The 13,550-nt window shown below is 43.8% G+C and overlaps 1 protein-coding gene across 13 annotated transcripts in view; it reads left to right on the top strand.

Annotated features, from left to right (window-relative positions):
- The window catches only part of Abcc9 (ATP binding cassette subfamily C member 9), a 124,162-nt gene that overhangs the window by 95,636 nt on the left and 14,976 nt on the right, over positions 1-13,550 (top strand). For all 13 annotated transcript variants that reach the window (XM_076568230.1, XM_076568231.1, XM_076568229.1 and 10 more), the window contains 3 exons: positions 3,337-3,439; positions 11,568-11,669; positions 12,821-12,941. In XM_076568230.1, the coding sequence (XP_076424345.1) occupies positions 3,337-3,439; positions 11,568-11,669; positions 12,821-12,941 (326 nt within the window). The remainder of the gene's footprint in view (positions 1-3,336; positions 3,440-11,567; positions 11,670-12,820; positions 12,942-13,550) is intronic.

Below are 13,550 nucleotides of genomic sequence, written 5' to 3'. Positions count from 1 at the left end.
ACATCAGAATCTTTACTTTCTTCCTGTGGGACAACGTAGGTCATCTTCTGAAACTGCCAAGGATGTGAGTCAGGGGGAGCATCTTTAGGAATTTGAGAAAGATTTAGAATAGAAGAGGAAATGGACCAGGGGTCAAGGTCCAACTTCTAAATTTCCCTTCTTCCCTAGACACAGAGTAGAACTTAGTGAATTGTGCATTGAGAAAGATTCTGGATAATTGTAAGAATAACAAAATATTATGTGTTAGCATTCAGTGCTTGCACAATAGTTGTGAGAAACAAAGATGGTCTAACTTCCATCTAGAAATATCTTTTCTGCATCTACATCCAGAATTAGATTTTTCATGTTTATTCCAAAAGTCGATATTAAATATTATAAACAACTGCATATTTTTAGTCATAATAAGTATTTTTTAAAAGATGGTGATGGCCTGCCTGTTGTGCATAAGTTTCTAGAATCCTTAGGGCTGGCATTCATAATAAGAATGAAGCATGTTCTTGGGGGCTGGAGAGATGTGCAGTGGTTAAGACTGGGCACAATTCTTGCAGAGGATCAGGATTCACTCCCCAGCATCCCTATCAGGTGGCTCACAACGGCCTGTCTAATCCTCTCTTCTGTTATCACAGGCACCTGCACTCATGTGCACCTAGATATACATATACACACAATTAAAATCAAAATAAATCATAGAAAATACTTAAAAAGGAATTAAGCACATGATTTCCCATATCTGTTCCTTTCTATGTCTGCTCAGTTTTTCCTGGGCCAGCTTCTCTCAAAGTTGTCTTTACTGATTAGACCTTGCATTCCCTCTGCACCCAGGGCTCAGGGTGCACTCACACGGAGCAGTGACCCTCTCGCCATTTATGAGGAAAGTATCGCAGCTAAATTAGTCAGAGTTGTCAGTGACCTTTGCCGTTGCTTTATTATTATTTTTCTATCTGACAGAATAAAGGTCTAAGAATGTTCAGAAGATGAACTGGATGCGAATGAAAAGATGCAGGCTGAGTGTGTCAAAGTTTCCATTAGGAAAACAGCAGGTTTCTTGCCAAATAGAGACAGAGAAAGAATGCTCACTGCATTTTCACCCCTCCTTCTCCTTGCTGCTTCAGGCTGCTGCCAGTTCCCTACGCATGTGTGGAGTGTGGAGATGGAACTCCACAACCGCAGCAGGATGAAGGTCCCAGAGTATGGCTTCCATGATCCTGGAAAGCACTGGATTTTCTCCCTCCTGTGTTGTCTCTTGTCCTTCAGGGTACTTACAATGCCTTGTTCACCTGAGGAACCCAGTGTCATGCCTACAACTACACTGGATCATCTTCCCTGTCCTCTGGGAAGCCTGGCTTAGCCCTCCCCTCTCCCACCCTCTCCTTGGACTCTGTTCAGATCCTGAAATGCACATTCCCCTTTATGTTCTTGGGGCCATTAAAGGACGGTCCTAGCTACATCAGCCTCACTGGTTAGTGTGGTTTCCCCATCCTGAGAAAGACGTTGTGCATCTCCAGAGTCTAGCACAGTGTGAAGAACGGATGCTGACTAAATGCATATAAATGAATACATGCAAATACACCCAACATCCCCCTGGCAAGCATGGAAGTGTGACACTTACAAAAACCTTCACCGTTTCATTCCCACTATTGCCGTAAATCCTACGACTTCCTAAGCCCTTCACCCTTTAGTGGTTTACTATAGTCACCCGTCAAGGTCATCTGGAAGGCAGACATGCTTCTTGAACTGCTGAGTCCCAAGCCATTGTGCTGCCGTTCTCCTCACAGGTCCCCCTGGACGTGGCATTTAGTTCAAGCCTACATAACTCAAAGTGAAGTAATGGTTTGGCTCTCACCGCTAACTTTTCTGATCACTGTAGATCAGACATTGCTGTCTGACCAAATTATCTATCTGGCTTGGCACACTGAAATGATCAGATTGGTTGGAGAGATCCCAAGTATCTGCTCTACATTGGCCTGTATGGGCTCTGATCGTGGGCCAAAAAACACCCCACCCAGGACTCCTCCGTTCTTTCATACAAGTGATGAGTTATTTAAGTTTTGCAATTTTACTGGAAGATCTTACAGGAGTGGAGGACTCTTAGCAAATGAGTCTTACTAGCGGGTTGGAAACTCCTTAGAAAAATGGCCCGTAGATGGGTTACGTCAGCGGCCATGGGCACAGGGAGGGAAGCAGCATATCAGCTGGGGAGGTAACCAACGTTCAAGTCAGCTGCTTTCCAGCTCTCTGCTGTTTCCGTCATTCGAGGAAAATAATTACAAAGTAAGGATATTGTGCTACTTAGAAAAGGTGCTTTTCAGCATGTACGTCTGTGGAATCACACCTCTGATGATCAAGTATGTAAGGCTCTTTTTGATTTCTTATGAACTTTCCACTGCATACATTCATTGTACGTGGTAGTGCAAGAGATTGGGGTGGAGGTGCTCATATACAACATACGCTTGTGTGAAGGTTATTCCTAGTTCTGCTAGTAAAATAAGCTACACAGAATTTTATTTGATTGTCTTGGACACCAAGGATGAGCTTAACTCTTTATGGATCAGTCTCTCCATCACCATGGCCATGACGGGGAGGAACTTGCCCAGCCCTGGAAGATGGCAGACTTTCTCTCATGCCACTTACAATGCCCAGTTCACCTGAGAAACCCAGCTTCACTCCTAAAGCTACTCCCAGACCATCTGGGAAGCCTGGCTTTGCCTTCCTCTCTCCTCTCTCATCTCTATTCTGATTCCCCATCCCCCAAAGTGTATAAATCCCCTTCATGTTCCTAGGTCATTGTAAGTAGACCCTGGGTCGTTCCTGTCACCTGCAAGACCCCTCAGCCCTCTGCTTCTTGGCACCCTACTTTCTTTCTTTGGTTTAAAGAAAGGCCAGACAAAAAGAGTTTGAAGGAATATATTTACCTGTTGTAAATGTTAGCTTTCTGTCTTCACTGGTTCTCATCCAGCCCAAATCAGTGTCATTTGGAAAAATAAAATAAATGCTTCAAATCAAAGTAGAGCCTATTGTGATATTTGTAGCCCTTGTGATTCAGGTCAGGTCTTGTTTACGTGGCTCCTCCAATTTAGCAGAATTACAAAGTAACCTTTAATGAAGTTTTGTCATGGCAATGGCTTCTTTTCTTAGTTGTGGCATGAAAAGGGAGCAAACACTTGACCTCTTGGGTTCTATCTAGGATGCAGCAGAGCAGCTCAGAAGTCCACTCACAAGTCACCCATCCCATCCATGTGACACTCTGTTGAACAAATTGTGCAATAGTTAAGCATGTCTGGCTTTTACTACTTCTATGTTAGGTGGCTAACATTGTAGTGCTTTTGTTTTCTGCAGGCATGAAACCAGATTCAAGCAACGCATGCTAGAGCTGACAGACACGAACAACATTGCCTACTTATTTCTCTCGGCTGCCAACAGATGGCTGGAGGTCAGGACGGTACGTTCATTGTGTTCCAGACACTTGGTAGGATTAGCCTTCCACTAAGAGTCAGTACCTGTCTCCATTATCTGGACTTTAAAATAGATCAGGTTTGTTTATGTTCCAAATGAAATTTAACATATCACAATGTTTTAGCCAATCACAACAAAGTAGCCCCCAAAGCAAAAAATCATTCTGTGTTCATTATATTCTCTGAACTACCTCAGTTAATGGAATGGTAAATATTTATATAATGTCATTTTTTAAGAGAGAATTTGAAAAGTGACCACATACACTCATGTCCTTCACCGAGTCAGATAGATGTAAGGGATGGTGACTTTCTTTGTTTTAAGCCAATGGAGGGTTATGTTAGTACAAAATGTAATGACTAAGTCATCAATTGCTGTCTTCTCTCCTGTATGACACATAGAAATAAGCACAGACTTTGGCACTCTATGGACGTCATATACCAGATTAATTTCTTTTAGTCCCAGATCCCCCTTCATTTATAAAATAGGAATAAAAGTAGGAATAAAAACACGTATTTCATGGGTGCGTCACTAAAATAACAATGAAAATAACATAATTAACCTAGTATGCTATTCTAGCTTGACTTGTTGCTGTGATAAAATATCCTGTCAAAAGACAACTTAGGGGAGAAAGGGGTTTATTTCAGCTTACAATTGCAGATTACCATCCCTCATTTGGGGAAACTGAGGCAGGAACTTCAAACAGATAGTCATATCACATGCACGGTCAAGTGTAGAAATGAACACATGCATATAAACTCACTCACTTGCTGCTGTGCAGCTTCATTTCTCCACTGTTACACATTTCGGGACACCTGCCTAGGGACTGGTGCTGCCCACAGTGGCAGAGGATTTTCCACCTCATTTCACTTAAGAATGTTTTCCATAGACATGCCTACACAACTACCCAGTGTAGACAATCCTTCACTGAGACTCTGTTTCCGAGTGATCCCAGGCTGTGTCAAGCTGACAATTAGAGCTAAGCAAAGCACCTTCTGTGGTATTTTCTTTCCCCAACAAGATGCAGATCTTCTTTTAAAACCCAACAACCAGAGGGGCAGACGATAATGAAAATTTGATTGGGTCGAAATGAAGGTACCCAAGTTCAAGACTGGTCTTAAAATGGATTGATATGGATTGACACAGAGTTTTGGACAACCTGTATCTTTCAGTTACTGTGATTTCTCACTGGTTGACAAAGACTCTTTACCACTGTGCTAATGGCTATAGAGAGTTAACTGAGCAATAGAACACAATTATGTCATACAAAACTTTGAAAGAAGCATTAGCTGTTGAAAACAACCACTAAGCCATCTTTCACATGACTGTGAGGGTTGAAAAAATCAGGACAGAGTTGCTTAGGAATTACAGATGGCTAAAAGTTAAGTAAATTGTCACACAAAATCTATAATAAAGCCTGAGCATTATTACCAGATCATCTAGACCAGCATTTCTTATTTTAAACTTCTGTTTGCTTTCTTCTCTTAAAAATCCTCATATTTCTCTAAGGGGAAGTATCATATCTGAATAGTAGAGCTAGCAAACTACCTCGGTGAGTAGATTTTCAGAATTATAAGGAGACACTAACAGTGGTTGCCCGTGAGTCTGGTTTTCCTCAGCCAGGAGATCAGGCGTGACTTTAGGGCTAAGTTCGTTCTCCTTGGACTTGAGATGTCTAACTATGACTTCTGCCCTTCGCGGCACTTCCCAATGACAGGTTCAGAGACAAGTGCAAGACAAGAATCTTCATGCAAACCATATGCTCAGTTCATAGAGCCAAAATAAGACATGAGACCCGAGACTGCCAAGAAAGAGGGCAGGGCAAGTTAGAAAAGACAGCAGCCAGACTCAGAGTGACTCAGTCTGACCCAGTGTTTCAGCCCCCATTAGAAAGAGCAATCAAGTCAACCTGAGTATAAAAGAATTCAGTTTACCTGGAGCCTGAAGAAAATGTTCCATTTTGAATGGGAGGGGCCGACTCTGCTCTTCATTCCACAGTTTCCTGACTCCTTATGTGGTACAAAGACAAGAGACACAAGTAAAACATCCTCCTCACACATGAAATAAGATAAGATAATTCAAAACCACATGCTGCAGGTCAAGAGCATATGTCACAGCTGGATTGTTGAATAAATCAAGCAGATGAATTCTATTGGGGGAAAAATCTTATTTTTCCCACTTGGCTTCACTACTGTAGGCATCTGTGGTTGGGTCCTCATCACTGTCTCTACAACTTCAGCCTCAAAAACTGGGTTTTCTGTCAGAAAAATGAACACTGGAGTCAGGATCTTGGAGATGAGAGTGTAAGTTGTTCTCACAGCCAGACACACTCTGTTTTGTAAATCCTCTGAGAGTGGGAAAAAAAATAAGGAAAGCCTTTATTTGGCTCAAAAAATCTGCATTGATCTTATCTGCACTGTTCACACAGCCCTTCCTGCCCCCTTACTACCCAGTGTCCAGGAAATCAACATGTCTACTCTGAGTGAATGTTCACCAGGTTCTCAGAACAGACATAACTCACGGCATGGAGGAAGGGCCACTGCACTGGGCGTTAATTACTCAGGCAGCTTTTCCCGAAGCCTCCAGGAGGACTAGGAATATTAATGCAGAATTGGGAAAGCCTGATTTCAGCACTTCCCATGGCTGCCTGCCTCCATTTCCACTTCTTCCTTCTTGATTTTAGATCCTCTTCCCCTGACCCATTGCTGCTGGCAGAAAATCCCAATGAGAAGGAAGGAAGGGAAACCAGAGCTGATGGGATCATTGAACTGGGAAAGGTCCCTGGGCCCCATCCAGCTTCAAATTTTGTCTGGTAGATTACTGGTGCTTGCTTCTTTCTCCATGCACATTGAATAAGAGTTAAGGAAGCCCTGACACTGAGGGGATGGATCAATAGATAAAACACCACCACACATATCTGAAGGGCAGAGCTTGGATGCTAGAACTGCAGGTGGGGGGGCACCTGTGCTCCCAGCACTGGGGAGGCAGAGACAGGATCTCCAGGCAAGCTAATTAGACTAGATGAGTAGACAGGCTCCGGAGGACTCTGCCTCAGTAAATGCACATGCCTACACACACACACACACACACACACACACACACACACACACACAGGCCCACATCACATGCACCACATATACACATGAAAAGAAAAAATAAATAGAAAGAGTTAAGACCATCCAAATTTCTATCTTTCCTTGGCTCTGTGGTTTCCTTAGGGAAGATTTCATCTTGCCTCCCACATTCACTTCCTGTTTGATTAGATTGGGCAAAGCATAATCAAGGCTTTAACACATCAAAAAGGGATGAATCTAAGGGATAAAGTGACTTGACTGGCAGATTAATAGCAAAACTGTGGCCACCCTGCTTGCTTTGGCAGTGGAAGGAAGTGTTTTCCTATCAGTGGTGAGTGAAGTGGCCAGGGTTCTGTGTGTCCCCAGGGCCTGGCCTTTGAACGCAGCTTACGTCCTCCGTCAGCTCTCCATGTTAAACAATTCCAGTTCTCTGGCATCGCTGTTTCCATTTGCAAAAATTGTGTAAGTCTATCTACAGGCTGTGGTTCCAGGCTTTGTCACGCTGCATGCTGGGCGGCTAAAAGAAAATTCTCATCAAGAAGCCAAAACAAACAACAACCAAAAAAAAAAAAAAAAAAAGCCAGTAGGCACGCTGTGCGAAAGTGCAATGGTTAGTCAGTCTGTCTTCAGGCTGTTTGGGGAGACAGCTCAGAGCCTTCTGCTGCCAGCTCCTGAGAAGACAGGCCTGCAATCACACTGCAGTTTGAGTCCCTCATATCATTTCCCTGTTCCCAAGTGCTAGCTAGGGGACAGTTCTAAGGACTGCTTGGAGGACATCAGAACCTGCCGTTTTTAGTTGCTACTGATTGCTTCCAAGTCTGTTTTACAGAAAAGTACACTTTTCATTATAAGCCTAAGTACAGATCGGTATCATGGACTCACTGAAAATGGACCAGAAGCTTCTCTCTGGGCAATGGGAATCAAGGGCTTCTGTTCCGGGAACATTGGCTTTACATGGTCAGGAGAGATCATAATTCTGGGGTGGTTAGGGATCCAGCTCCATTGGTAAACAGCTTGCCTTAGAAACACAAGGACCCGAGTTCAGCCCCCACTTCACCTAGAACTGGTGTAAGAAGCCTGACGTGGTGGTCTCTCACCCCTTGTTATCTCAGCACTGAGCATGGAGACAGGCAGATCCCCAAGCTCCCTGGCCAGGCAGCCTAGCCTACGTGGCAAGTTCTAGACCCTGTCTTAAAACAAAGTGGCACCTGAGGAAGAGTGCCTGAGGTTGAGCTCAGGCTTCCATACACACACGAACACACACACACACACACACACACACACACACACACACACATACACGAACACACGAACACACACACACACACACACACACACACACACACACACACGAACATGCACCTGTGTGCACTTGTGCACATGTGCACCAAACATCACACACACAAAATTATAATTTGGTACTATACAGATGACTTAGTGTGGTTGGGCTCTCCCTTGAGAATGGGTAATTCATATGTTTATTTTATTTATTTATTTATTTGTTTGTTTGTTTGTTTTTTTGAGACAGGGTTTCTTTGTGTAGCTTTGCACCTTTCCTGAATCTTGCTCTGTAGACCAGGCTGGCCTTGAACTCACAGAGATCTACCTGCCTCTGCCTCCCAAGTGCTGGGATTAAAGGCGTGTGCCTTTATATTTTATTTTTAAAATTTAAAAAATTGTGTGTGTGTGTGTGTGTGTGTGTGTGTGTGTGTGTGTGTGTGTGTGTTCACTTCATGTTAGTGAAGTGCTTACAGAGACCAGAAGAGGGCCTATGATCTGTAGCAAGAGTTCTCCTGCCTGGCCTGCAGTCAGGACAAATCTCTCTCACCCACCAGTCCCACAGCCGCTCAGACCCAACCAAGTAAACACAGAGACTTATATTGCTTACAAACTGTATGGCCATGGCAGGCTTCTTGCTAACTGTTTTTATATCTTAAATTAACCCATTTCTATAAATCTATACCTTGCCACGTAGCTCATGGCTTACCGGCGTCTTCACATGCGGCTTGTCATGGTGGCAGCTGGCAGTGTCTCTGACTCAACCTTTTACTTCCCAGAATTCTTCTCCTCCTTGTCCCGCCTATACTTCCTCCTGGCTGACTACTGGCCAATCAGTGTTTTATTTACTAACCAATCAGAGCAACACATTTGCCATACAGAACATCCCACAGCAATGATCCCTGGAGCTAGAGTTATAAATGGTTGTAAGTCACCATGTGGGTGCTGGGAATTGAACTTGGGTCCTCTACAAGAGCAGCAAGTGCTCTCAGCCACTGAGTCACCTCTCCAGCCTCTTTGTGCATCTTTTTAGAAAGTTGTTATATAATTTATGAACATACCACATCATGTTGAAACCATGAATTTTACCTAGAGTGCTTAGGTAAACCTATCAGTATAAATGTTTTCAAAGTACTTGGGAACTTGTTGGCATTTGCGAACCCTAGAAAAAGGGTCTAGACTAGATGGGATCTGCACTCTCTTCAAGCAAAGGGTGGGAGAGAGGGCTGACTGACTGGGATGTGGTAAGCTGTTAGCAATGGCTGTGGAAGAGAGGCTGACTGGGATGTGGTAAGCTGTTAGCAATGGCTGTGGAGGAGGGGATGACTGACTGACTGGGATGTGGTAAGCTGTTAGCAATGGCTGTGGAGGAGAGACTGATTGACTGGGATGTGGTAAGCTGTTAGCAATGGCTGTGGAGGAGAGACTGATTGACTGGGATGTGGTAAGCTGTTAGCAATGGCTGTGGAGGAGAGGCTGACTGACTGGGGTGTGGTCAGCTGTTGGCAATGGCTGTGGAGGAGAGGCTGATTGACTGGGATGTGGTAAGCTGTTAGCAATGGCTGTGGAGGAGGGGATGACTGACTGGGATGTGGTCAGCTGTTAGCAATGGCTGTGGAGGAGAGGGCTGACTGACTGGGATGTGGTAAGCTGTTAGCAATGGCTGTGGAGGAGGGGATGACTGACTGACTGGGATGTGGTCAGCTGTTAGCAATGGCTGTGGAGGAGGGGATGACTGACTGACTGGGATGTGGTAAACTGTTAGCAATGGCTGTGGAGGAGAGGCTGACTGACTGACTGGGATGTGGTCAGCTGTTAGCAATGGCTGTGGAGGAGAGGGCTGACTGACTGACTGGGATGTGGTAAGCTGTTAGCAATGGCTGTGGAGGAGAGGGCTGACTGACTGACTGGGATGTGGTCAGCTGTTAGCAATGGCTGTGGAGGAGGGGCTGACTGACTGGGATGTGGTCAGCTGTTAGCAATGGCTGTGGAGGAGAGGGCTGACTGACTGGGATGTGGTCAGCTGTTAGCAATGGCTGTGGAGGAGGGGGCTGACTGACTGGGATGTGGTAAGCTGTTAGCAATGGCTGTGGAGGAGAGGCTGACTGACTGGGATGTGGTCAGCTGTTAGCAATGGCTGTGGAGGAGGGGGCTGACTGACTGGGATGTGGTCAGCTGTTAGCAATGGCTGTGGAGGAGGGGGCTGACTGACTGGGATGTGGTCAGCTGTTAGCAATGGCTGTGGAGGAGGGGCTGACTGACTGGGGTGTGGTAAGCTGTTGGCAATGGCTGTGGAGGAGGGGATGACTGACTGACTGGGATGTGTAAGCTGTTAGCAATGGCTGTGGAGGAGAGACTGATTGGGATGTGGTAAGCTGTTAGCAATGGCTATATCAGAAGCAGCAATCAAAGAGGGGTTTGCTACTTAGTGATGTTTATTGTCTTGAGAGGTTTGCTCTATGTTATTCTTTTAAAAATTCCTTTATAACTATTATGGGACTTGATGTGGGATTATATCTTAGTTCATGTTTTGATCTCCGGTGTTCTATGATGCACACAGGTTTTTAAAGCTTGCTTCAAACATTTGGAAATTATTCAGAACTAAAAACAATCTTGATTTCCAGGGGTAGAGAAACTATGACTTGGTTCCCTTTAATGTTTTTGTGTATTAGGCATAATTTCTAGTTTTCACAGAGATATTTAGGGTCAAAGGCATCTAAATTAGTTATCTAAGCTCAATAACTACTAACTGGCAAAGCCGACATTTGAAGCCTCTGATGTCAGGTCTGGACTTGTGGTCAGCTCTGCAGCAGCAGGATGTTTATAACTGTTTGATACACATACCAATGTGCACAGGGAGCTACTGGAGACACTTCCCTCTTTGACTTTAGCACATTAAATGTTTTATTGTTATTATTGAAGTCTTACTCAGTGGGTAGATGTTTTTTTAGAGGGACTGGAGCTCTCTCTAGCCACAGAAGGAATTTTCCAGTTGGCTGTGACTTATGATCAGGAAAAGAACAGCATCTGAAAGTCTCCCTGTCTCTAGAACAAGTGACGCATGGACTCAACAGGGCAGAAAAGTCTCCCACACCGTTGGGAAATGGGATTAGAAGGGTGTGAGGAGATGGGCAGATGTGATTTAGTTGAATCCGAGGCTGGCTTTTGTGAATTTATTTTTTGTAAGTTTTGCAAAAGGGCTTATCATTGAGTCATAGAAAAGTCTGGAGCTTGACGACATGCACATACTTGTAACTTATGAGCAAACTCAACCCTTTTCATCATCTACATGATCTGCATATATCATGTCCCAGACATGAATACAGTTGGAAAATGTTCATCTCCAGAGCCCAACAGGCACCTGAGGCTCATTTCTGCAAGGGCTTTGTTCTGACACACAGGGTCTATGGTAACCTTTACACAAGCCTATGTGAAGTCTAAGCTAGAAATAGCTGTTTGTCTGTCAAAAAGCATGTACATGGAAAGACGGGGACTAGACCTGATCTTGGTTGTGACAGCAACTGTAGCTTCTCTGCAGGTAACCCACTACTCCCCTGAGAGATTCAGTGCCACTCTTGATTCCAACCTCCATGTGCCAAGTCTTCCTTACTCCACCTCTGACAAATCATTCATCTGGAACTTGACTGGACACTCATGCAATGGTGTGCTTTTCACTGACTGATCACTCTCTCTAAGTTAGTTGACATCCTTGGTTTAACAATCGTGGAATCTTCACATCTTGCCCCTTATCTCCCCGCTTTCCAGGACTACCTCGGAGCTTGCATTGTCCTCACAGCATCCATTGCATCCATTCGTGGATCTTCCAGTTCTGGACTAGTGGGTTTGGGTCTTCTGTATGCCCTCACGGTAGGTATTGATGAAAATATCTTTCTTTCCATGCAATGCTGGAAGAACTTTCTACAATAATTATCACATCTCTTTCATGGACAATATCGAAATTTGAGATTTATAACATGTTATTTACACAACATAGATTTGAGCCTAAAGCTAACATTTTAGGACAGCTTAGATTAGTTTCTCTCCTTTTTACTTTAAAGATTTTATTTAAATTTTAATTATGTGTATTGTGTGCATGTGTACCTGTGCATGTGTGCATACACTGATGCAGGTGCTCACGGAGGCCAGAATGTCAGATCCTCTAGAGCCGGAGCTACAGGCAGTTGAGAACCAGCCAACACGAGTGCTATCGATCAAACTCCCCCTCAGCAAGAGCATTCTATACCCTTAACTGTTGAGCCCTCTCTCCTGTGTCTTTTCTCTTTGGAGGTGTGTGTATGTGGTCATATGTGTGAGCAGGTTATGTATAAGTCCGCTCACTTGTGCCTATAGAGATCAAAGGTTGATGTCAACTGTCTTTCTCTATCACTACTTTTTGAGAAAATGTCTCTCACCGAACCTGGAGCTTGCTTATTTGGCTAGACCAGATGACTAACAAGCCCCAGGAATTCTCCTGCCTCTTCCTCTCCAGTGCTGAAGTTAAAGACTTACACAACTATATCCAGCTTTTTAAATGGGTTCTGGGGATCCAAACCCATGCCTTCATGCTTGTATTGCAAACTCTTTGCAGGCTGAAGCATCTCCAGGTCCCTTAGATTCTTTTCTGGCATTGACACTAATTTCTAAAAAAATTCTCAAATCCCACAGGCATCCTGTTCCTGAGGTTGTTTGAAATCCCTGTCTTGTGCTGTTTACATCCCATTTGGGGCACTAAAATACGCATGAATATAAATGAGATTAGCATGTACATGAGTGGAATCCATTCTCCACTGTGTAGGGGAATTGGAGAGCAGTTCATGAAGTAGAAACATGAGAGACCTTTGAAGAACACACACCTTCTCTACCGATGTCTCATGATGCTCTCCCTGCTGTCTGCTAACTTGCAGTACTTATGAACTGGACCATGTGGTGGATACTGTATAGGTCATTCTGTCCCCAGATGTTCAGTGACCATGAGAATTGCTTATTTTAAATGTGACCATTTTTGTCACCTGCTACAGATAACGAATTATTTGAATTGGGTCGTGAGGAACTTGGCTGACTTGGAGGTCCAGATGGGTGCAGTGAAGAAAGTGAACAGTTTCTTGACAATGGAGTCTGAGAACTATGAAGGCACCATGGGTACTGTGAACGTGACTCTTCTGGGAACCTTGCGCTTGCTGCGCTCTGTCACTTTAATACCAAGAGAATCCCTTCTTGTCTTCATTTACACTCCTCCCTTCCTTTCCTTCCTGCTTTTATTTATTTATTCATTTATTTTTCTATCTTTGGAGTTTAGGGTTGTGAGACATGTTAAGTCTATGTAACCTAGGCTGACCTTAAATTCAAGATTCTCCTGTCTCGGTCTTCTGAGTGCTGGCAATATGTATGCACACACTACACCCCCTCTCGTATTGATATTGCTTGATATTAGCAGCTGAGAATAAGCAAAAATTTAGTCTTGGATACAAGTAGACTCTAAGTAGACAATATTCAATACTATTTAGAAAGAAATGCAAATATATTGGCACCTTATTATAGTGTGTTCTCTTTCTTATAGCTTTGTTAACTTAAACATCAAGAAACTTGAAAGTACTAAAAATGATTCTTAATTCTATTAGAATAACTGCCAGGAAAGTTGAGGATAAACACAGCATGGCCTTCCTTACATGGAAATCTCAATCAAAATGCATTGTTTTGCCTAAGTCATTCAGTGGCTTTCTAGCTGGTAAAGTACACAGTCCTAGTTAT

The sequence above is a fragment of the Peromyscus maniculatus genome, chromosome 3, assembly GCF_049852395.1.
Source record: "Peromyscus maniculatus bairdii isolate BWxNUB_F1_BW_parent chromosome 3, HU_Pman_BW_mat_3.1, whole genome shotgun sequence".
NCBI lineage: Eukaryota > Metazoa > Chordata > Mammalia > Rodentia > Cricetidae > Peromyscus > Peromyscus maniculatus.
This window is presented reverse-complemented; position numbering and strand designations above follow the sequence as displayed.